Source organism: Astatotilapia calliptera, chromosome 15 (genome assembly GCF_964374335.1).
Source record: "Astatotilapia calliptera chromosome 15, fAstCal68.1, whole genome shotgun sequence".
In the NCBI taxonomy this organism is placed as follows: domain Eukaryota; kingdom Metazoa; phylum Chordata; class Actinopteri; order Cichliformes; family Cichlidae; genus Astatotilapia; species Astatotilapia calliptera.
Window position 1 is genome coordinate 13,170,902 of NC_137436.1, and position 25,107 is coordinate 13,196,008.

The 25,107-nt window shown below is 41.5% G+C and overlaps 1 protein-coding gene across 3 annotated transcripts in view; it reads right to left on the bottom strand.

Annotated features, from left to right (window-relative positions):
- Positions 1-1,765: 1,765 nt before the first annotated feature.
- Positions 1,766-25,107, bottom strand: part of LOC113037150 (pleckstrin homology domain-containing family G member 1) — a 58,549-nt gene continuing 35,207 nt past the window's right edge. For all 3 annotated transcript variants that reach the window (XM_026193900.2, XM_080289630.1, XM_026193901.2), the window contains exons 2-17: positions 23,510-24,075; positions 19,070-19,170; positions 16,782-16,851; positions 11,843-11,889; positions 9,540-9,690; positions 8,875-9,006; positions 7,978-8,160; positions 7,780-7,875; positions 7,296-7,382; positions 6,474-6,507; positions 6,226-6,318; positions 6,030-6,091; positions 5,748-5,939; positions 5,477-5,596; positions 3,558-5,364; positions 1,766-2,893 (exon numbers count right to left, since the gene is read on the bottom strand). In XM_026193900.2, the coding sequence (XP_026049685.2) occupies positions 1,914-2,893; positions 3,558-5,364; positions 5,477-5,596; positions 5,748-5,939; positions 6,030-6,091; positions 6,226-6,318; positions 6,474-6,507; positions 7,296-7,382; positions 7,780-7,875; positions 7,978-8,160; positions 8,875-9,006; positions 9,540-9,690; positions 11,843-11,889; positions 16,782-16,851; positions 19,070-19,170; positions 23,510-24,075 (4,721 nt within the window). In that variant the 3' untranslated portion in view covers positions 1,766-1,913. The remainder of the gene's footprint in view (positions 2,894-3,557; positions 5,365-5,476; positions 5,597-5,747; positions 5,940-6,029; positions 6,092-6,225; positions 6,319-6,473; positions 6,508-7,295; positions 7,383-7,779; positions 7,876-7,977; positions 8,161-8,874; positions 9,007-9,539; positions 9,691-11,842; positions 11,890-16,781; positions 16,852-19,069; positions 19,171-23,509; positions 24,076-25,107) is intronic.

The following is a 25,107-nucleotide window of genomic DNA, read 5'->3' on the forward strand; positions in this document are numbered from 1 at the left end:
AACCACACACGCAAAGGTGAGTTCAATCTGTATTTATTACCTCAAACATAGTTTGTTGAGCCACGACATCTAGCCAGTTAAAAAAATACAGTAGACTTAACTTAAACAAAGCATTAAAAAGCATACCTATGGCATAGAAGAATAACATTCCTAAAATGTACATCTTTACAAAGTGTTTACAAATTCAACGTAAAAAAAAAAAAAGGACAAAAAAAAGTGCAAAAAAAGAAAAAAAAAAGTAAATGAAAACTGACAATCCCCACCAGTGAAACCGGACAAAAATGTACAATGGAACAAAAATACTTCATATTCCTAACTTGTGTTTGACGCAGTTCTCCTGACATGAACAACAGGCCACAATCTTGTGCTTTTTAAATGTTTGTGTGGTTTTCATTTTCGTGAGTATTTATCAAGCAGTGCGTGATAGAAACATTTTCGGATAATATTCACAGTATTTGATACAAATTTTGTGAGCTCCTAAATAATAATAAAACTCTTTCAATAAATATATTCTTTCATTTACAACCAGTCGGTGGCTCGCAGTAATAGTGACACGGGGCAGTAACAGAGGGATGCTTTCAAATAAATAGGACATTCAGAAATTAAACAAGTGTGGCATAAATCTTGGGTTTGCTTTGATGGGAAAGAAAAAACTTGACGAATTGTCGAGGTGACTTTCTGGGAGTGAGGATGTAATATCAGTAGTGTGACAGTTGGGAGTGCCCCAAGACGTAAACTAGGTAAACAGATGATGATCAATTAAAAAAAAAAAAAAAACAAAACAAAAAAAAAAACTACACCATATACAGTACTGTAGTAAATCTCCTTAATCCTTTCCTTTGTGGTCCCTCTTAAAAGCAAAGGTTAAATTATAATATATAAAATAAAAAAAAATCCACACACACGCACAATTTATTTATTGAGATGAACATTTAAGCTGTACACGATGGATGGCCCCAGACATTAACACGTAAAAAACATTTCCGATTTGCTCACAGATTCAAAATAAATATTTAATCCTATATTTCTTATTGATCATCTAAAATATCAGCATCTTCTCAATTTTTAAAGCACGATACCCTAGAAAGGTGGTAGGCAGAGTGACGTACAATAACTTCAAATAGACTTACAAGTCTATGTTTAGTCATACTTAACCTATTGGGTCTTGTATTAGCCACCTAAAGGTGAAAAACTAGCCTGAGTAGCACATGTGAAGACTGCGAATCTGAACTGTATATTTGTAAAGCTGCTTGTTTGGAACGGTTTGATAGTGTAAGCAAATTTTTTTTTAAAACTAGCCACGAATCTGGGCCACCTCTCCTATATAGGTAAATATTAACTAGAGATGAAAGTGCAGTTAAAATTAACCTTAAGAACACCACTGAAGAGGTACTACTGACACAATCTGTCAAAGTCCACTAGATGTTTGAGTCTAAGTCTAAGACCTTGAGCACAGAAGAGAGTACATTTCAGTCAGTATCCTGAACTACTGTACAACAGTTCATATGACACCAGTTATGTCTATAAGGTTCAACACAAAAAGCAATCAAAGAGTTTGAATATTAAAATCTTTTCAGTCACACTGGACTCCTTTTACAGACAACTGAGAACTTTGCTTTGTTCTAGCGACCCCTCACCCACCCACCCCGATCTCCGGAAGTGCTAAGGCAGCTTACATGCAAGCTTTGATGTGGCGTTTTGACCGTTAATGGTCACCTGTTATGTTAAACTTCAAAGCACTGTAACAGAAGGCGAAGGCATTAACATGTCATTACAAATATGGCTGATCTACACTGAGAGTTGTGTTATATTTGCTTTACATTTCTTTGTGTTTTAAGATGTAGGGCAGTCAAGGCCAAGCAGCATTGTTCCCTTTGTTGATATAGATTTGGCTTTTTAGTTGACACACAGCCTCAGGCAAAGCTGCTGGAGCTCAGACACTGAAACTTCTCCCTCAGAGACTGGACGATGTTGGGCTGGCTCTGCTGCGGCTCGTTCCACAGGTATTTTTCCAAATGCTCGTGGTCCAAAGGTCTCAGCGGGTCGCAGGAGCGGATTGGGGTGCACGGTAGACTCTGAGACTGGATAACGCCCCGATTCTGACCGGCAAGAGCGGCTGAGCTGCCGTTCTTCTGCGACAACCTGTCACGCTGTTGTTCACTCTCATCCTCTGAGCGGATTTCGACATAGTCATCGTCATCTTCCCCATTGTCCTTGAAGTTGGCCAAGTAGTTCTGGGTAGCGGTGAGTATGCTCAGTGCAGAAGCCCGATTCAGGACCACCACCTTTTGGCCATCGTGTAAAGTGAGGTCTGAAAGCCCCTGGGTAGACCGCTCTGGGAGGCTACTTTGCCGGCCAGCTCGGCCTAGACTTGGACCATGAAGTCTGTTTGTGGATCGATCTACATCGAGTCCGTTACATTTAAGTCCAGACTTCTCCTGCTGTTGGCTGACAGTAGAACTGACTGACTGAGCAGAAGGGGAGGACTTTGCGGGCAAAGATGGTGCATTAAAGGAAGGATGTCTCTTAATGGAGCTGTACACGTGCTCTTCTTTCTCAATAGGCGCGGAAATGCACGAGCTCCATCTCTGTGCCGGTGGACTGGTCGGAGATGGAGGGAAGAAAGAAGGGGTGGAGCAGGCTGAAGTAAGCCTGCGCTGAGGGGTAGAAGATGCTCGAGCCTCTCCCACCTCGCTAGACGAGGAGACAAAGCTGGCCAGCTCTCCGTTGCTGTAGGTGGAGTGGAGCCAGTCCTCTTCCAGAGAGGTCTCAGGCATGGACGGAGAAGATGACAGACCTGGATGGGAGTGATGTGGGGTAGCAGAGGTTGGACTGGAGGAATCTTTAAACATCACCTGGTCATACAGATGGGAGTACTCTGCTATCCTTGCACCTTAAGATGGGAGAAAAAAAATGATGCAAAAGAAGTGTGAGTGAGGCATGTTTGCATTTTTGCTCATAAACTAACAGCACTGGTATACAATAAAGGCACCATTTTTTGCTCAAACCATATTTTGAGCATCTTAAAACTCAGATTTTTGGCTCTCACTGGACAAATATTCAATAATAACTTCAACAAAATATAATTTAAGTGGTCTCAATAGGAAACGAGACATCTATAGCTCACCTTTGGCCAATCATTGGCATTTCATTAAAAAAAAAATCCTATTGGTTGTTTTAAAAGTGAATCCATTGAGACAATGAAAAACTTGAATCAACTGCTATTCCAGCTTTGCCAACAACTGGATATGTTAAAAGAGGGCCTGCTGGCAAAATATGTCAGATGGTGACACTGTAACCGTTTTGGCCTCGAGCTGAATTCTGAGCTCGCATTTCTTCTCCTGCACAGGGAAGCTACTACCCTCATTCACATATGAAGTGACTGCATTTGTTTGTGCTGGTCTGGTTGGAGAGAAGAGCTGCCAGAGAAGGGCTGTATTGTCAAATTATGGCTATTTGAATAGGTGATCTACAGATTTCTACCCACTGAAACACAAAATGGAAACAAATTTAAACCTATACTCTAGCATCTGAGAATTATTATTATTATTTTTTACCTATGGCTGCACCTCCTTGTTTCTTCTCCTCTAAGATGGCTGCGAGATCTTTCTGTTTCTTCTCTGCTCTGGCCCGACTGCAAGAGTCTCCAGGGTCCATGCTCCTCATGCGAAGCAGCTGGTTTGCTTTCTTAATCTTCTGGCTATACTGGCGTGCCATGAGGAACACACGGCTCTTAGTTTTGTCCATCAGTTCCAGGGGAAAGTCCACAGACTCACCCAGCAGGAGAGAGGAGGATGCCAGGGGTGAGTCCAGACCTGCCAGCTCCCCTGGGAACAAACTGTGAAGGTCCTTGAGGGAATTTTCTCTCTGAGAGATGTTTCGCTGGGGAAGCTCCACCAGATCGTCATCCTCCAGGCGAAAGCTGCCGCTGCTTAGACGAGCCAGTCGGTTGCGGATGCTCTTCACGGTTCCTGGGACGGGCTCTGGGGTGACAGGAAGGGGGCGTGATGCAGGAGAAGGGCTGTGGGTTTCTTCTTCAGTGGTACCTTCACTTTGTTCAGGAAGGTTGATAAGTGGGATGGTGAATGAGAGTGTGGCAGTGACAGGTGGGGGCTTAGGTTGATGTGTTGGGGAACTGGTGGGTGCACAGGCTGCATGAGTATTTACAGGAGTGCTCTTCACAGGGCTTTTTTTGACAGACGAGGTCTTCTTCGGCGACTCGCTGGCACTCACTGGGAATGCAGCAGGAAGTCGATCAGCTTTCTTCTCGTTTTTCTTGATGTAGTTTTCCAAGTCGTTCCAGAGTTCATCGACCTGCTCGGACATCTTATCTCCTTTCTGAGAAAAGGTCTCAGAGGTGGAAGAAGACGAAAGATCGGGCTCAGAAGAACATGGGGCAAGGCAGGGGGCTGGTCCTTCATCCTCTCTAAAGTGGGAGCTCTGCTCAGAAACAAATGCTCTAAGCAGCACACTGTTCCTCTCTTCTTTTAATTTATCACCTTCATTTTTTTCCATGACCTCGGTTGATGGCGGATCCCTAAAACAGATTGTGTCATAGATATTCTCCTCCTCCACTATTTTGAGTTCACATGTCCCAAATGACTTCCCCTCTTGTGTTAGTGACTTATGGTCCTCTGGCAAACTGTCTGGTTTGGACATAGACTCTTTGACCTCTGGAACATTGACTGCTTTCTCTGCCTCACTCCGGGAACGCTGTGCATCTGTAGAAGCATCTTTCTGCGACTGGCTTTCTTCAGGGTCTCTTCTGATGAGTCCCATGCTCTTTAGGTCCTCATAGCTGATATTGTCATAAACATTTTCAATATCATCCATTGTCAGCTGCTCAGCTGAAGATGATCCAGATATATCATTGCTGGATGATTCAGTGTGGATCACTTCCATTTTGCTGTGACCGGCCTGGTCATCTTCGGGGCTCTCTCGAGGCTCTGTAGCCTTCTCCCCGGCACTGCTTGCCCTCCGCAGGACTCTGCTACCGCTGGGTGGAGGTTCAACCTGCACCGTGGGCACCTGTTCAACATGCCAGCTGCAGGGCCGAGCGGTCCTTGGCGATGAGGGAGCTTCTGATCTCTCTGAAGGCACCTCTGGCTCTTGTCCGTTTGGCTCTGTGGGAACAAACATCTGGTAGATGTCCTCGTCTTCATCGTCAGGCTGCATTGTTCTCTGGCGGGTGGGGAACATTGCCCTGCGAGCCTGATGGTCTGCCCAAATGTTCCTCACTGACGGGTCACTTTCTGTTACTATTACAGAGGGAATGGGGGAGTCTGGAGGCTCCTCTGTCACGTGTGGTGTCCTGAGGAGTGGTGGGTGGTGACTTCCGTCCCGTACAAGGGATTCTCTGGCTCTCTGAAGGACAGCAGAGATCATTTGTATTGCACGTGACTGAAGCAGCTGAAAAATCTGAGATCCAGTACAATTTTATATTGCATCTCTCATTAGCTCCAAATTGATACTGTACCTGTAGGTCTGCTGAACTCATGTTGAAAGTTTTCCACTGTTCAATGCTATCAACAGAAGCCTGAGGGTTCAGCCTCTTTCTACTGCCTTTGCCAGGCACCCGCAGCCTCTTTCCGCCTCCCTGAATGCAGAATTTAGAGTATTACCAATATGTTTGAAAGACTGGATTAACATGGAAACAAACTGGGGGATTTTCATGTAACCCCGAATTTCACAGGGATATTTTTGGCAAATTTAAATATAGTGCACAATTATAGGTAGCCAAAACCCACCAGACCACTGTCATCCTCATCGTCAGCGTCCTGCTGATGTGACTCCTCCCCTTCCTCCCGGTCACTGTGGTCATAGTGATCGCCAGGATCTAAGGACTCCTGTGATTGGTTGATGAGGCTACGGCTGCGGCCAATTGTGCCCAGAGCCAGCTGGGACACTGGAGAAAGCAGTGTGGCACCTAGACTTGTTCGCTGCATGGAGAAGGAACACATTTTGGGTTAAGTAAAATTTGTTCACGAGTGTGTGTACACCGACTCCTGGTTTGTGTTTGCATGACTCACTTTTTCACCGTCTGCATTGGCTGCATTCTGCTTAGCATTCTTCAGTAATTTGGACAGAGGTTCTGGGAAGACAGAAAAATAAATATATGATAAATTTTAGATGTGTGTTCAATTCCTTTAATTTGTATTTATTTTACACACTAAGCTATGAAACATAATTTTTGCTCAACACAATATTGACTGAGACTTTTCTCACCTTTCCTGCGCCCTCTGCGAGGAGTGGGGCCTTCCTTGGTTTGAGGGGAATCCTTCTTTTCACCGTCGGGGGTATAGTGAAACCCGGGATGATCTGGGGAAAAAAATGTCAGTAGAGGAAAACAAATAAGTGATAAATGAATATTTAATTTATTTTTTTTTATACCTGCAGCAAAAAGAACATTAGACTAAAATATACCAAAGGTACAATTTTAATAAATGATCACTAATTTAGAAATTGGTACTTACGTGTCGCATCCATTTCCAAAATAGCTTGTTTGGCCTGGAATTCGGAAACAACAACAAAAAAAATTAGGATGAAGTCTTTTGAATAACTTAAACACTTTGTTGCAATTGAGTCTTTTTTGATAAGCTGCGTTAAAAATTTAGTGCTTTGGTGAGGATCTTTGTCATTCTCAATAATTTTCCCTTTTTTTTTGCTTTGAATGCAAGAATATTGAATTATTGATAATAATTATTAAATTAATTACAATTCAACTACTTTAGTAGAACTGCAAGAAGACAAGTTTGGATTAGAAAAAAATGCATGCATTTTTTTTTAAATGCATTTTGACACTAGGTGGCACCATATTACTGTATTCACGTTACAGTTCAAGTTGAAACTTATCAAAGGAGCCTCTTCATGGACACTCTTTGCTTTCTCTGAAAAGTCTTAGTTTTTGCTGCACGTGTCAAAAGCCAGATGAAGAGATAGTAAAGTTTATGTTCAAAGTGCTTTTCACAGATGTGTAGCCACAAAGTGCTTCATAAATATACTTTACTTACAACTTAAAATTAAATACAAAAATTTAGGAATAACCCCAATAAAACATTACAAAAAAAGCCAAAACAGAATAACATAGAATAAAAAGAATTCATTAAAAACTGATGATGAATGCTGATAGGAAGACGCTAGAAAGTGTAAAAGCAGGATAGGTGGATAAGGGAATATGAGAAAGTAAGAGAGATGGAGTGAGTAGGAGGGAGTGACATTTTCAGCACATCCCGCTCAGAGCAGTTACAAAATCTTTGAATAAAGATGGGGCCTGTCAGGAGATAAGCTCCTCTTACCTTGGCAGGGATTTTGGCAGGATGGTTTTCAAGTATGAGTCTCTTGAGGTGTAAGATCCACATGCGTTTGTCTTGCTGGGATTTAGCCTGCGGGCAGATAGCACAACATCACAGAAGAGATAATCTCATACATGTATTTTAAATACAGTTCAAAAGGTTTGGGTTAAATCCTTAAGAACTGGAGAGCAGCTTTGTTGCATAACACATATTAGCTTTCTTTTTCAGCGCTCGTCGAAAAACAGTTATTAGGAAACAACAATGGCTACCGTTAGCCTTTAAACAGTCTACGTGTCTGAACAGCTCCGTGACGTGAGCCTGGACTAAATACAAAACAATAAGACAGCTGCAAATCACGAAGCGACAACCATCACAACTTCGGACTTGCACGATGTCGCTCGTAGCTACATTTTCAAACGTGTAATTAAATTCAAAGGGTGTTTGGTGTCTGGTTTGACATGTCTTCTCTTATGTAATGTTGCTATACCTGAACTGTATGTTGTAGTTTGGGGTTCTTGTAGTGAAACACACTGAAACTCAGTGGTTCTTTAGGGATGACTTCCACCAGCATCAGATTACAGCACTACAAGAGACAGGCAGGAAGTAGTGTTAGAATACGGAGCACAAGCATTGAAATCCTTAGCATTTCTTCAGGGCATGAAGTTCTCCAAGCTGCGTCACTGACCAGGATGTGAGCCTTGTACGTGTAGGTTTCTTCTCGTTTCTTAGTTATTAATAGAAGTTTGTCAAAGAGGAAGAGTGTTCGTTCATTTTTGGCACGCTGCAGACGAAATGTTCCTTCAAGGACCAGCTCTCCGTAGCCAATCAGATCAGGGCCCTTCCAGTTGGTAAGAAGGCTCTGGATTTCCTGCAGCAATCACAGGGTTACAGAGTAACGAGAGTTAAACATGGTAACAGCAAGAAGGGGGACACACAATCATGCCCTTGTGACGAAATTGAGGAAAAAAACAAAGAAAAAACTAAGCATATTTGTGTTGCCAAACTGGAGCACAAAAAATAAATACGATGAGACAACTCAACTTATCAAAAAAAACAAGAAATACAGACGAAAACAGAGTGTTAAATGACCTGAACAAGGTTACTGGGTGGAAGGACAAACACACTGAAGCCTAAATAAATGTTTAGAAAATTAAAAGGGAAGAAAATTACAAAACAAGCATAAACTGACCATTTTTATGAAGCAAATACTTCCTTCAGACTCTTACGGAAATTGTTCCCCCACATTCCTGCATTCATCAGACCATTCTGTCCCCCGAGCAGATAAAAGAAACAAGCTTCCCTTTTATGTGTCCTCCTTATGCAAGGCCATCATTAGCCCAGTGGAAAATGCACTGACTTGTGCAAGATGCGGGGAGCATCGGGGCCTTGGCCGATTCAAACCTGGAGTTCACATAACTGTTGCGCAGAACGCTAAAACAATTTGTTCCTTGAAAGGTTTTCAAAGTATTGTAGCTGTTTACTTGTGGAACGCACGCAGGAGACGCCATCACACGTCATCCATGTAATGATTTATGGAAAGGTTCAGTCGCAATTTTAATGTATGTGAGAGAGCTCGCTGTACCTGCAACCTCACAGCGTGCTCGTGCTTCCTCTTCATGTCATTGATGTGCCACGCCACTCTCTGCATGGTGTCTATGGCTTCCTGTACGACCTCATAGGTCTCTGTGTCCTTCTCCATGTGGTTGGCTATCTCCTGCACAGGTGGCACAAATAAATAAATAAATAAATAAATAAAATAATAATAATAATAATAATAATAATAATAATAATAATAATAATATTATATAGATATATATATATATATATATATTTTTTTTAAATGCTGCCAATTGGAATTTGCACACAATGAAAGCAAAACATTCATGAGCATGTTCATACTACTATGTTTTGTTTTGTGTTCATAACAACAATGCATGCAGTGTAATGCAACCACACAGACACACAGGAACATGCATACTGAGCACCATATGTCTAAACATTTGGCTTCTCCATCAGAGGTGGGCTGGAATCTCAGCTCAGTTACTTAACCGTAGACATGCATTCGCACTGGAATAGGTTAAAATAATAATAATAATTATGGCTGCTCTCACATTTTTGTGGGTAAAGACTAACTGTTTGGATGACATTATGTGTGTGTGTGTGTGTGTGTGTGTGTGTGTGTGTGTGTGTGTGTGTGTGTGTGTGTGTGTGTGTGCGCGCGCTTTGGGCTAGACAAAAAAGACGTACATGCAATAGTAGATGGTACTTGAGGATTCTCTGCACTGGCTTGAGCAGGTAGGAGCCCAGGGGCAAGGAGTGCCTCAGAGATTCTTGGCGCTCGCGGAAAAACTTGGCCAACGCCTTGTTTCTCATGCATTCTGTGAGCACAGCAACAGACCTGTGGAGACAAAAAGCAGCAAATAAGATGAGAATTGCAGGAAACTGTAATTTGACAGCGATGACGAGTGAGAGCTGTAAAGTAAAACTGAAGGAGGCGGAAAAAAAAAAAATTATATATCACCCAAACACAAAGGGATTATTAACCAAGAGTGAGAGACATAACAGGGATCGGTATGTGCCCTGATAAAAACATTTAAGGAGGACTGAGAGATTCTCTTTCAGTTTTTCGCTTGAACAATGTGGTTAAATTAATATTATGCTAATTCTGAATAACACAGTGAGGTATGTAAATTAATACACAATATGATATCTGAGCTGTTATGTGTACTTTTTCCATGAGGTTTATTATTCTTGAAGCTCTGGCAGCCATACACTGTGTGCACGTACATTTGCAAATGCATACAAAAATAAGCCAAATTTGTGTCCCGCTATCATGCTACAGTCATTGGGCATTTTATTAGGTACACTTGTTCAACTGCTCATTAACACCATCTAATCAGTCAATGACAAGGCAGCAAAACTTAATGCATTTAGGCAAGTAGACATGGTCAAGATAGCCTGCTGATCTTCAAATCGAGCATCAGAATGAGGATTTTGAACATGGCATAGTTGTTTGGATTGAGCTGAGTATTTCAGCAATACCAGATCTACTGATCAACCATCTCTAGGCTTTACAGGCAACAGTCAGAACAAAAGAGAAAATACAAAGTGAGTGGCAGTTTTTGGAGTGGAAAGACTGCTTCAAGGCAATTACCACTCCCTACAGCCATGGCATGCAGAAGAGCATCTCTGAATGCACAACGTTGAAGCAGATGAGCCAAATCAGCAGAAGGCCACGCTGGCTGCCACTTGTTTAAGATAAGAACAGAAACCCGAGCCTACAACTCGCACAGCCTTGCCAAAACTGTTCAACAGAAGATTGGAAAAATGCTGCCTGGTCTGCTGAGTCTTTTATTCAAAAATAGGGCCAGAATCTCAAATATCAGTTTCTATTTGCGTATTTGATGCTTTTATTGTTAGCTTGGCCTGTATCAACTAATTTTTGCAACATATTGTACCACTCTACAGCCTCGTAAAACCACATTTACTGCTCGGTGGAGCTCATTTGCTGTCTGACCTACTGAAGAATAAAGAACTTTTTCACTACCCAATGGAGGCTGTATGTGTTTGAGTTTATGTGTACACACACGCACAGTGGAAAAAGACAGAGGAAGACAGTTGTGAGCTTGTCTCTTTCTTCTGTGTCTTGTGTAAGTGTGTGTGCACTCATGTGCATGTCTGCATGTCTAAATTCCAGCGCAGCTCCACACAGGCCTCACATTGTTCTGGAGGAAACCTGACCTCTGAGCTCAGTATGACCATGATACATCTACAGCTCGTGTGTGTGTGTCTGTGCATATGTAAGTGTCTCCCAGTCTGTGTATGAGTCTGTGTGTGTCGTGTGTGACCTTGATAGGGGTCACCAGCTGTGGTGTGGATGTAGGAGAAAGTCTATCTTAAACAGCTGACAACAGACCCCCCCCCCCCCCACACACACACACACACACACACACACACAGAACATTCAATTAGTCATCATTAGATTGTATGCATTTCCTCCTTCTTATGCCTTTTTATCAGTGTTTTAAAGGTGCACTGTGTCATGGCAGGAAGAACTGCATCATATTTCAGTTCATTTAATTACACACAATATAGAAATTGACACAAAAAGCCCCGTACATTGTAACACACAGGTGCACCATGGAACTGAGGCACTCAGACAAAGCAGGATAAAACATTAACAGCATTAGCTATGATAAGGTGACAACTTTAATACCCTGTCTGTCAGTATGTGGGCTGTAACTCTGTCAATAGGACACCAATAAAGGAAAAGAAGAAAAAACTGAAAGAAGAAGGGAGGGATTTAGAGAGACCTTGAGGCACAACTGACAGTAGACACTCTGACTCCTGCTGAGGAGGCTTCTATAGAGAGTGTCAGCTCATCAGAAAGGGGGGATAAGGTAATGCATTGAACAACATACACAATAGAGCTATGTGAGATGCTGGGAAGATGGCATGTGAAGGTGAGATCAGGATGACTTAACAATTCTACAGTGGGCCCCATTAGTGAATAAGCATGGTTGGTCACACACAGGGCGTAGCTTTCTCACCGTGGGTAGTTGGTGCAGTACTGGGTATAAATGTGGAACTCCTGACTCTGTAAAACACAACAACAAAAAGAGCAAATGAGTCGAAGCAGCTTTGTAACATGAAACGAGACAGACTGAGGAGTGTAGAGGAGAAACGTGTCAGACGGTATGATGTCATGTCACACTTGTTGGCACTGTATCTTAGTGGATGCATGAAGGTGCATAGCAAAGCGAAAGCACAAACCTGTACTTTGAGTTAAATGCTGGTGTTGATAATGGTAAGAAGCCAACAATAAAAATGCTAACACAGAGCAACTTAGCAGGTGTAAAGTCCACCATGTCATCAACAGCCGATGGGAAAGTATATAATTTTAGAGGTATTAACCAAAGCTGACCTGATGATTATACCAGATGAAAGGGGAGGGGAATTAATGCCCGGATTTTATGGCACTGGCAACTGCATAGTTGTTGAGATAGTGTGGAGTTTGCTTTGACTGTTTTTTTTTTTGACACTTTATTATGTGGTAGCGAAATATCTTGTAAGTCTGTGAGGAGAACAATCACACCTCTGAGCATTTGGTCTGGATTTGTGCAATTTACTAATAATATCATGTCTGTCTGCCCAATTTTAGGTCTTTGAAAAAAGAATTAGCTGGCTCACAACAGTCACACGAGGTCGGCATTTGTTTTTGTCAGTGTTGCACAACTCCTTGGTGCTATTATAGTTTTATTTGCAGACTGTGCTGCTCTGTTTTCTCAGAGCAATAATTTCTCTGTGAAAATACAGATTTTAAAGCAAGATAGTGATTAAAACAAAAATCTTGTTTATGCAGGGCAGAAAGTCAAAAAGCAAAGCTTGTTGAGGAAGACAAGGAAGATGGCTCTAATGGGTTTTCATATCATGCAGATTGATATGATTTGAAAACACACGACGCAAGAGCGAATACATTCAAATTAAACCCAGCAGCACTACTAGCCAAATTATTAGCAGTAACTTAAAGTATGTGCGGCTGTGATTAAATGGGCTCAGACAGGAAAGCTGTGGTACTGCATAATCCCTTACAGGTCAATATGTATCCACATGCTTTTTCGCCTGTTTAATCAGTGGTTATAATACATCTGCAGTGGATTGTGTCCACTTTGATGAATTGGGTTATTTCATGTTTACTTAAAGCCCACAGACAAGGCTTCCACTCTTCCTTCGTTCACTGATCCTAATTTAACCTCATCCCTGTAGCTTATGATTAGCTTCCATCCTGGCCTTTAATTCTCTGTTTATCCCAACAGCCCTGAGCACTCAGATTAAATATCCCCTCGTACCTTACCCACCTCCCTTTTAACTGAGACTTTTCCCACCTCGCATACCTCCCTGAACATCAAAGACATCAAAGACAGCATGAGTTATCAAAGCTAGTCTAAACCTCTTTGCTCTCATCCTCCCATCATCCCTGCCTGCTCCCGACGATTATTTCTACAACACATTTTGATATCTTCTCTTCACCAATCTCTTATGGATATTCTCTTCTCCTCGATCCCTCCTTTCTCCCTGCAAGCGCTTCCTCTTCATCGCTCCCCTTTATCATATTCTCTTGGAGGCCTTGTGATAAACTCGTTTCTCTTGCGTAACGTGAGAATGTAACTGAACTCCATTTGTGTCCGTAATCACTAGTAGGGTGCAGGATGTGTACAGCTTTCAGGAAGTGTTAGCATAAACATGCAGAAGAAGTTTGCTCTGCATGTGTGTGAAAGAGTGCACATTATGAACCAGGACAATGTGATCGCTGGATTCTTAATAAACTTCGAGCACGTACCCACTTTGGATGTGTGCGTGTTTTGATTTGAACTAAATACGACGTCCAATCAGCTGGAAGCAAAGAGTCAATCTACCTCATGCACACAGTATATCCCACCAAAATATACTGAACAGAAGAACACGTACATAAAGACACAGACATCCTCCCATGATTTGTTAGCCCGAGGTGCTTCGTGGGAACCTTTCTTAATTGAAGAGCAGAGCTCTTCTCCACGTCTCCAGCAGTCTGCCGCCACAGACCAGGCCTAAACACAACCAGATGTGCCACCATCGATTTCTGATGACACAAACCAACACACTCCTAATACACACTCCTAATATCCTCCTGCACTGTGAACACAAGACCACAAAGTGCATAACGTCTGCTATATAATATAAATTTTAGAGCGCACGCATGAGCACAGACATGCCAAAAAACACCCGTCCGTGCACACTCTTTGAACCTAACCAGGAAACCAGAAGGCCTTGAAATAACTCATGCCTATAATACACTATCCTTTAAAATACATATAAGCTATCTTAAAATCATATACTCATCATGTCAAAATATCCAAAAGTTATTAACTTTAAGCTGCTTCACATCACGAAAAATAAACACACCTCTCTGAGAGATCAAGATTCAAATTACACAGAAAAGACTTGTACTTATTTGAACTGCGGCCACTAATCGGTATGCAGGGAGACAGAAAAAGTTTAAGTTTGATAGATGGCTACGCGCCCACTCATCACTTTAATAGCAAGGTAATAAAGCTGCAGGTTTTATTGTTACGAGACCGGACTGGTCACAGTGAGTCATCAGGTATGCGCTGAACTCAGAGGATCATTAGGACCAAAAAAAATTCAGCGTAATTGTTCTCTCTTTGCTTCAGTCAGCATGTAGCAACCCATAAAATGCTTTAAAGGCTTACTCAACACATAGCACAGCGAAGATTTAGTCAAACAGAAAAGAACATGAGGATAGATAGCCAATTATCCAGAAGGGAGAGACGGAGATTTACAGCTAGATCTGTCTCCTCTTCAAACATTGTGCTTGCATGTGATCCTTGGCTGCTGAGACTAGAAAGGTATTAGCAGTGTTTGTGTGCGTCTCCGAGTGTGTGCATTTCACTGTAGATAGCGAAAGAGAGGTTTAGGAGTTTTCCAGGGTTTTTGAAACCTTGACTAACCTTTTTTTTTTAGCAATAAAGTGGAATTTGAGCTACAACCCGTTTACCAGAAGCCTGTGATATCATTAAGGACACATGCACAAACACAGAGCTCTAACTGTGGCTTCTTAATGTTAGAGTAGTGGGTTGGTCAGTGGAGACTAAACATTTCCAGGTGCTGGTCCAACTCTTGACCACCCCCCTATACAACTGTATTAAAGCTACTTGATGACAAATCTACACTAAACTAAATCCTTTAAAAACAAACACACACTGAAATCCAGACATGAATAAATATCGGTAACAAGCGTTTTGAGCCACTCTCAATACAAATATCACTAAACAGAAGAGCCTAATGTGAGACTGTTAGCGCCCGGGTTTAACTCTAACATCAGGTGTGCAAGTTCATTGCTAGTTTTAGTCCCTTCAAGGTGAAAATATAGTGCTTTCAACCTTTAAGGCTTAGTAACAGGGTGTGAAACTATAACGCACATACACATTTTAAGAGAAACCAGTTGAATCAATCAACCAGTTAGATATGAGCTGGAAATTTCTGGCGTTTTGTGAGAAGAAGAGGAAGCTTTACATATTGCCGTACAACTATAATTAAACCGTGTTCAGAAATGCTGACAGCAAGACGGGGCAGGAACCTGCTACCACTTCCAGTAAAAACAGAATATTTTAAATGGTTTTAATGGGTATCTGCGAGTCTTACAAGAGCAGTACGTCAGCAGTACGGATGTGTTTTCAGAAGCCCGAGGCTTGCTCTCAAGCTGGCTGTCTCCCAATTTATCCACTGCACAAACAACCAATAAATATCGCACGATTTTTTGCACATTGCAAGCGGTACAATCGTCTGACACCAAGACATCAACAAAAAGCTTCTTTTCCCTACATGAATGCCATTTTATTTTGAGACCTCTTTTTGCTAACTGTAAGATTAATCAGCTGGTTTCAAGATGTCATGAGGCTGGTTTGTTTATAGCTCTCAGTTAATTATGCAGCCATAAAACCAGCTTGTCTCAACAACAGTTGCTGCATTTAGAGAGTCTGTGACACTAACTGTGACTTTTTTTGTGTGTACATGGTCAGACAGTTGCTCTGCGGTTTTGGGTGTAATTGCAGAAGGAAAGGGAGGGAACGCAAAGTGTTTTACACAAAGTGCTGGTATGCAGCACTTTATAATGGGACATAATCGTGCCACCAGTTTGTAGGGCACCGAGAGACAGAGCAGGAGCTGAATCATACAGAAAAGAGGACCTCTGACACCGTGAGCAGAGTCTGAGTCCATTTTCCTTGATGAAAACTACAATTATCCCTCTTAAGCAAAAAGGTGATTAGGTGCTGTCATTCCTCCCCGCCCTGCTGTTCCTTTTAAAACTGACATTCGCACCGGCACAATAATGCTTCTTACCTCAATGCACTTTCTAGGAAGTTCATTTTAGCAATGTCATCACCTGATTTGAGGAAGGTATCGATAATTTCTCATTTCTAGTTTCTCATTTTCTGTCTCGTTGATGTTGTTCTGTGTGCGTGTGCATGTGTCCAAAGCAGCTGTATGGACAGGTTTCAACAAGCAGAGGAGGAGAGCCCATGCAAGCAAAGAAACAGACAGTACAGGGTAGTACTTAGGACCTTTACTTAAACCTATAAAACTAAGCAAAAGTACTCCACTGCAAGTAAAAGTTCATTCAAAATCTTTAGTTTTTCCACAATATTCTCAATGGCTATATAAATGAAAGCATCTGAGATATTCAGAGGACAACTTCTAAAGATCTGAATTGTGACATTGTTTCTTTGTATAAGCCTAAAAAGCATTAAACTATTACAATATGTTGCATTTGCTGGAAACTAGCAAGTATAGCTGTTAAATAAATACAGTGGGGGGTAAAAAGCTAAATATAAAGTATTATAAAATGTATGTACTCAAGTACCTGAAAGTGCAGCACTTGACTAAATGTATTCAGTTACTTCCAGTACTGTGAACAGTGAAACTGATTACCTTGGATACAAAGCACTCTGCGATGGCCACGGGGTCTGCGTTGCACTTCTCAAGATCATGAAGAAGATCCCTAAAGCAAAAAAGTTCACAGCAGTTAACACTGTATTCCCGGGATTTACATTTTATACCTTCTTTTGTTTCTTCCTTGAATACACACACATATAAATGACTCTCCCGTGGTTCATTGTTCCAACAGTTGTGCTGAATTTCACGAGTAAAATCTCGGTGTTCAAAATGAGGTGATAGGCCACTGAACAAATTCAGAACTTCCATGAATTCAAACAGGGAGCAGCTCCTGTTGTGCAGCTGTAAATTCAGTGTAGGGACAAAAAGAACGAAAGAAACAGCCACTCCTGAAGTTATTGTTTCATGGCTAAAGCATGAGGTCATTGTGACCTCTTTTAACTGCTTTTATGTTTCCGTTTACTGGCCAGTTTGACTGTGTGGGGCAGCTGAGAAATGAATAGGTGGGAGTGAATGTTTGTGTCTCCAGACCACCATGACTGATGCTGGACCTGCCATCTCATCTGAATACAAAACTCACACACTGAAACACACAGTCTGGAGCGGTACTAGAGGTGACAAGCATGCAGACTGGGACTGATTATACACACACACACACACACACACACACACACACACACACACACACACACACACACACACACACACACACACACACACACACACACACACACACACTAGAGGCCTGGCTGCTGCAACAATGCCTTTCATAGAACAACAACAGTTGGTACAGTCCATTTTCAGTGTTGGGGAGGCTGCTGGCACGTTATGCTCACCATCCACTTTATTTGGTACACCTGTTCAGTTGGTCTTTAAGGCAAAGAGGTCATAAAAAGAGCCAATCACATGGCAGCAGCTTGGATCATTTACATATGTGGACAAATGCAAATAGACAGTGGAAGATCGGAAAATTGTTGGATGGTAGGGTCAGAATATAATGTGATCCGCATGAAAGCCTGGATCCATCCCGTCTTGTATCAACAATTCAGACGGACAGTGATGTAACAGTTTAGGGGGTCCCTTAAACCTATTTGACTTCTTGTTTTAAAACCACCACAGCCTACCTAAGTACTGCTGGTTTCATGACCATGACAATGAGTTCACTGTATACAGTCCACAGTCATCACATCTCAGTGCAGTAGAGCACCTTTGCTCTATAAGATGTAGTGAAACGGGAGAGTCACATTATAGACGTGCAGCTGACAAATGTGCAACAGCTGCGTGACGACATCATGGACCAAAATTAAGGCAGTTCAGAAGGGGGTTCAACCAGGTACTAGCAAGGTGTACCCAATAAAGTGACTGGTGAGTGGAGAGACAAAGCAGTTTAGAGAAGCTTTGCGGCAAATCCAGGTTGATTTTAATGTCTAATGTCATTCTATCCCAACAGATACTGCAACATTTTGCAGCTGATGGATGATCTTACAGCTGAGTGAGAAGCTGGTTATCATTTTTAGACCACGATGATGCTTATGATATTTCATTAGCCCTTCGGAGAGGCACCAATTAAACGTAATTTTCCATTAAGACCATAGCGATGCCATAACAAAAAGAGTAGATTTATTAATAGAGATATTTTATAATATTCTCGATATTAGAATAACATCTGTGGCACAAACAGATCTGTAACTCAGAACTCAGTAACAGAGTGAAACTGAATTTCAGTCAGGCAACTCACATTTTAAATGGTTTATTGCAGTAGCAGCAAATAGTTAGAGTCACAAATCTATTGTGGATGGAAAATTGGAGTGTTGTGTATTTAACCCCTGAATATGCTGTCAAACATGTTCAGGAATAGTTGAAATTACACCAGCATATCCTGGGAATTATGAGAGACACAATTAATAAAGTAATATACACCTCTCATAAAAGTACAAACATGAAGCGAAAATTTAAATGAGCAGAGCTGCTAATGGATGCATTAAAATAACACAGACGGTTATACCTGTGAGGAAATAATATATTTTAATGTAATTTAAAATGATTTTTTTTTTGCAATATTTGGCTAATGAGTCATTTTAGTAAAGATTCCCGATGATATGAGAAGAAATTAGAGCCATTTAACCAAGACTGGGTGTTATGTGAAATAAGGAAACACAATAATTTAATATCCAAATTATTTAGCGACACATGATCTCCGTTTCTGATCTCCAAAAATTCAGAAACCAACAAATATAGGAAATCTGAGTGTCTTTGCTTTATGCCACACAGTCTTATTCATTATATTATATTTTCCTGATTATGTCTGTCGCTCTGTGTTGTACCTGTTAAAGTGGTAGATGTCCTGGATGTTGCCAAATAGTGACTTTTTGTCCTCAGAGCTCAAGGCCAGTCGAGACTGGTTACTTATGCACTCCAAGTAGTCCTGCAGAGAGAAAGAAGCAACAGTCTGTTAGGAGGTTGGCGTCTTGATTGGGACCAGCCTCGGCACACATACAGCAGCCCACCCACATAAACTCTTGCAGACACCGGAAGCTTTCAACCTCCCCTGGACGGCTGACTCTGGAAACAGAATCATACTGACAACATCCAGACACACTCAGACTCTCTGATCTTTATCTTTAGAGTGGATCTTATAAGTTATAGGTTTTGTTTCATCATTTTAAGAAGCCTTTCCAAAAAAATAAATAAATAAAAAGGGTTGTTGGGGAACAACTACACCTGCTAGGAAAACCAATATTAAATCCATGACTGAAACGAATCTGATTTGTTTTTAAATATCATTCTTAGGTTATCAAAAAATATGTTTAGGAAAGATTTTATGAACTATGTTACTTTTGCAGAATAAAGGCACACCGTTATGAGCCAATGAGTGATGGGTAAACTGGGGGTTCTTCATAATCAGTTTTTTTAATGCCATAATCCAAAAAACAAGAAAACAAAACAGAAAACTTACTTTTAAACGATTTAAACTGCAGTAATATAGTAAAAACACTTAACCCTGGTGTACTATGTTCAACTAAAAGCCAATTTCCTCTGTTGCTGATTCGTGTCAACACTTTGATAAGAGGATAAAGCAGGTCAACAGCTTGTAGCCCTGAAACTGTCTGGCTGTTGCTGGGAAGAACAGTTTTAAAACATAAAAAAAAAAAAAAAAAAAAAAGTCGCCTCAGGAAGCTTTAACTCTGTGGCGCTTATCACCGCCTCCATCAGTGACATTAGTGATGAGTGCTCATATGACTGCTATTAAACAACAGCACTGCCAGATATCCATCTGGCCTGAAGAAAGAAAGAGAAAGGTGAGCGGCGACCGGTAGCTGGGAGCAGCAGCATTGAATGGAGCTGTGTGTTTTGCACGGGGACTTTTCACTGCTTTTTATACATTTCAAAAGAACAGAACAAATAGATCAACTGATCTTGCCCGTTCTGCAGGCAACTAAAAACCAACACAACACTGCTGCAGTTACTGAGAAGTGCAGTGCAAATAAACACAAAAGATTTCATCTAGAAAAGCGACAGTTCAACCCCAAATCAAATTTATGCATTTTCCTTTTGACCTGCCCAGCTTTGGCAAGGTGTCTTCTTTTGTATACAGTGAAATGACATCTCCAAATTCGAGAAAAAATGTATTTGAAAAACACAAAATGAATCTAAAAGAGCCTCTTGCTTGTGACTGAGTTACAGGATTTAATCTTTAATGGTGCTCCATGTTTCCTTTGGCTGTTGGGCAAAAGACACGCATTTCATTTTATTTATTTTCTTTGGTGCTTTGAGTAACAGTTTAATCCGTCTCCATTAAATCCAGGAGATGGCAGACATTTCTACAAACAACATCTCAAAGAAGGCCGCTAAAACAATATAGATTGAATTGAAGGGGAAAAATATATTAACTTGTTTTTGGGGTGAACTGTCCCTTCAAGCTACGAGCACATAGAAATAGAAAAAGTGCTTTTAAACCACATTACTGTCTGAAACTGGGAAAATCTTACAACACTGAGAAAAGCGCCAGGCTGCCTTCGACATGCACAAACACAACTCGCCATTTCAGTGCAGACAATACTTGTGTGTTTTTAAGAGACCAAAGACAGGGAGGGAGAGGTTGGTTTTTTGTTTTTTTAATGTTCTCTCCCGTCGGCCTAATTTGCAGTCGGTTGCTAAGAGTTTCTGTTCCAAGTATTGTTTTATGCATTTATTCATTATTAGTTTAACTAGCTCAAGTCTGAGCTGCAATCCATTAAACTGTGTTTGGTTAGGCAAAGGCATAGAAAAACAGAAACAACTGGAAAAATGATCTGGATGTAAAGAGTGTACGAGTTTTTGCAAGAGCTTTAAGGCAACGTTTTAGGGCAAGGATTTGAGATACAGAAAGAAATCGTGCTTAAAAGGGAAGGCGGTGATTATGTCTAAGGTCACATAAAGAGGTCATGTTAAGATTTTGTTGATGTTGGCAGTAATGTGTAAACTGATAGTTTATTAGCCACAGGGTCAAAGATCTGACCTGGCCTGACCCGCTCACTCATCACACTCAGCCAAAGCCTCTGCAGGCTCAACAACGGGAAGCGTTCACAGACACACACCTGAGGGTTCACTTCCTGCTAAGCATCAGGCTTCACATGTGCAAGCTTAATAACTTTATTGTGTTAACCATTAATCTCCTCAAGCACACACTCCTTTTCCACAATCACACGCAAAAAAAAAAACCAAAGTTGTCCTTCTGCCCTTCAGTGGGAAACCGTTTCTCCAGACACTGATGAGGGCAAACGACAGAAAAGGGATGTTCCCGGATCATTTCCGGATCGTGACATTGTTGGCTAATGAGGATTTAGGCTCATGCAAACAAACATCATATTCACCAATTTAACAACACTTAAGGAGCATTTAAAAAAAAAAAAAAAAGAAGAAAAAAAAAAAAAGAAGCCTGCAAAGTTGCAGAAAGATGAAACACAGTTGAGCCCAGGGGAGTCTGGGTAAATATTTGTGTTAAGGCCGTCACACCCTCCTACAGCAGCATTGGATTATTGAAATGCAAGATGGCTAATGATGCAGGACAGTGCTGAATACTGATGAGCTGTTGCTGTGCTTGTGGTGGCTGCTAGCTGTGCTTTTCTCTTCACTGTAGGTTAACTGTGATGTTAAAAGCCCTTTTCACACATATACAATCAGTGCAATCCATCCCCGATGCACTCATTGAAACAGTCATTAAAAAGGTAAAGTAAGGCTGAATGCATGTGTCTTTTCCAAAGTGCTAGTGACAAATTAGCTTTCTTGAAATGCAAGTGTGGTTGAGTGCTGGGTGGTCTGATCCACTGATGGCAATCGGCGGGCTGCAGTAGTAGAAGCAGTAGAGGGTTATTAAGTGCAGCTTCTAAGCCCTGTTCAGTGTTTTCTTAACCTACTTAGGATACTGTTATCTTGGAGCTAAATCCCTTTTCCTATTTTCACCCTCTATCCCATTTCCTCACCTCTGATAGGAGGAGGAGGAGTCGGAGAGGGTGGAATATCAGGAGTGAAACACCAAAAACACATATCACAAAAAAAAAAAAAAAAAAAAAAAATATGCGTGATGATGGATCCATTGTGCACTCCAAAGCCAAAATAACACAACCTAGACATACAAACACATGCACAGACACTTTGGCCTATGAATCGACAGCTCGCCAAGGGCGGACAATGTGGGAAAAAGTGGATGAAGATTGCAAGCCACCACTTTATAATAAAGCTGCAGGATACAACATGCACCACATACATTCAACACAGTGAATTTTTTAGTTTTACATAGAGCTGAATACAGAAACCAAAAGGCAGGAGAGGCCAAAGAGAGCAACCTTTGATAAAAAGCTCTACACCCAATCCTTAACAAAGCCACTCAGATACTGACTACAGGCAAGGTGTATCCTTGCAGTTCAAAGCCAGCCAAACACACAGACACACACACAAACGAGTGCATTAGCTCGAGTGTGTGTGCATACAGTATGTGTGTGCCTCTGTGTGCAGCACAAAAGGCGCTGGTGTCATGTAACTCGCCCAAACTCTGGCTGGTGACCTTATTGCATTAAAGTTTTCCAGAAGGCACCAAGCAGTATGCGTCACGTGCATTAAATATGTATTATCTGGCAATTTAAAGCCTTCCTGAAGAGATCAGGGTCAGGCAGTCACTGGACTGACATCCACTTAATGATTGCCTGTGTCAGGAGGCACTTCTTTCACTCAATTCCCTATTCTCTGCTTTGCTGTTATTCTCTCTCTACTCTCCTATCAAAAATAAGTCTAACAACGCCAAAAATACATCTTAAAAATGTGTTTTTTTAAGTAAAACTACATAAAATTTGTCCTTTATTTGGCTTTATTCATTTCAGGACCCCTGAGATCGCCTTTATAATCCATTAAGGTGGCTGGATCCCTTGGTTTGAGACCAGAGACATAAATTACCTCGCCACCTTGAGCAACAGTAAGCTTGAACATGTCTGAAAAGGGAGAAATCGGTAAAAACTATCTAATAATAATCATTTTATATATAATTGATATATATTTTAGTAAGACACACCAATAACTTGCCACCCCCCCCCCCCCCCCAAAAAAAAAATAGTTGTAGTCTTTCTAACTTTTTTCCACATCTCTCTCTTTGTTTGATGTTCTGCCAAATATGCTAATACTCTGAAGCTTTGAAGTTTCTGTGCATGTGCAGGATCCTTCTGTTTCCAATTTCCTTCACATGTCATGTTGTGTAGCCAAGTTATATATTATTTGGAATTCTAGTCCCTTACCTCTACAATGCTACGTAGGTCCTGTACGTAGGTTCTCTCTGTGTCCAGTATTTCCTGCACCACCCGGTCCACATATGTTCTTGGTCCCTGTTTCGCCCGCTCCCCTCCTTCTGGGCTCAGCTCAGGCTCTGAATTTTCAGTTGGAGTCTGTCCACTGCTGTATCTTCCTTGCCCTGTCCCTGTGTCCGTTGCTCCATCATTTCTGTCATCTTCCTCTCTGCATTCCAGTTGCCTCGCAGGGACCAGCTCCAACCGAATCGCCCCAGAGTCCCGGTCTGCGGTCATGGGGTTACAGTGCGGGGCAGCGACAAGAGTTGTGCGGCTGCCCAACGAGCAGTGACTGTCCCTGGAGGAGGCAGAGGAGGATGTGGAGCTGTAGCTGATGGGCCTTTCGGCGCTGTCGGGAGAGGAGTCCATGCTGAGGGCGGAGCAGTAGCGAGAAGAAGCGTGGCGGAAGGCTGGGTTGCGGAGGCAGCGAGCTGGGATGTCAACGGAGCTCAGGACTGACCCGGTGTCCGGGACCTCAGGAACAGGAGGCAATGCATCAGGTAGGTAGCTGTAATCGTCTGGAAGGAAAATCAAGCAAAGGAAGAGATTCTCATTAATTCACCAGTGCTAAGATTACATTCATATTGCTCTGTGTTCATGTCCTAGATATTGGCTTTGCCATAATAATACTAATAATAATAATAATAATAATAATAATGATGATGATGCCCCCAAAAGAAAAAGAAGGACAACAACAGTAGATCGTACACACACTCACACACTTCCTCATTTATTACAATCAAGCCCCTGACTTGGAAGACTGCTGAGGGCTCCATGGAGTCTGGTTAGAAAAAAATACTGAAAATGCCATGGTTTAAGTTTTATGGCATTGCATTGTCAGTGAGTTGGCCAAAGATTGTGGTGCAAATGGGTTGAATGCCTGATCGAAATTACATTTTGGGTGACTTTCTATTTACCCTGGACAGAAGAGAACCAGAGATGTAAAAGCTAGACATACATTACATAAACCACTGTACTTTGTCTTGGTGTTTAATAATACAGTTCAAAACTGCACGTCCTCATTTGTGTATCATCATCCGTCTTAAGTAATCTATGGTAACACAGCCACAGCATTGAACAGGTCGTACAACATGCCCCAGCATAAGTCACACAAAATAATCAGATTTTATTTTCATAAACCAAGATAGCACACTCTGTGGTCTTCACTTCTTTCCAGCATACAACGTCCTCTTTTCGGACAAAGATTTTAAAAGAAGAATCCCAATCGGAAACTTTAAGCCGCAAGGATGGACATAATAGACACTATACAGAAGAAGTTCAAAAAAACTGTCTAAATTAATATTCATGGGGAAAAAAACTCAATCGCTGACCTACACTAAAATTCTGATTATATTCACTCAGTTGAAAGGCTGTGCTGCCCTCTTTAAACACTTAACACTACGACTTTTATACTCTTCACAGTCTCCGTTTAGCATCCCGATTCCTTACATTCCTACTGACCACGGGCCAACTGACCACCCATCACCAACCTTCACAGATTTGCCCCCACTTGTATCCAAAGAAATGCTTTGACTCACAAGGAGCTGACA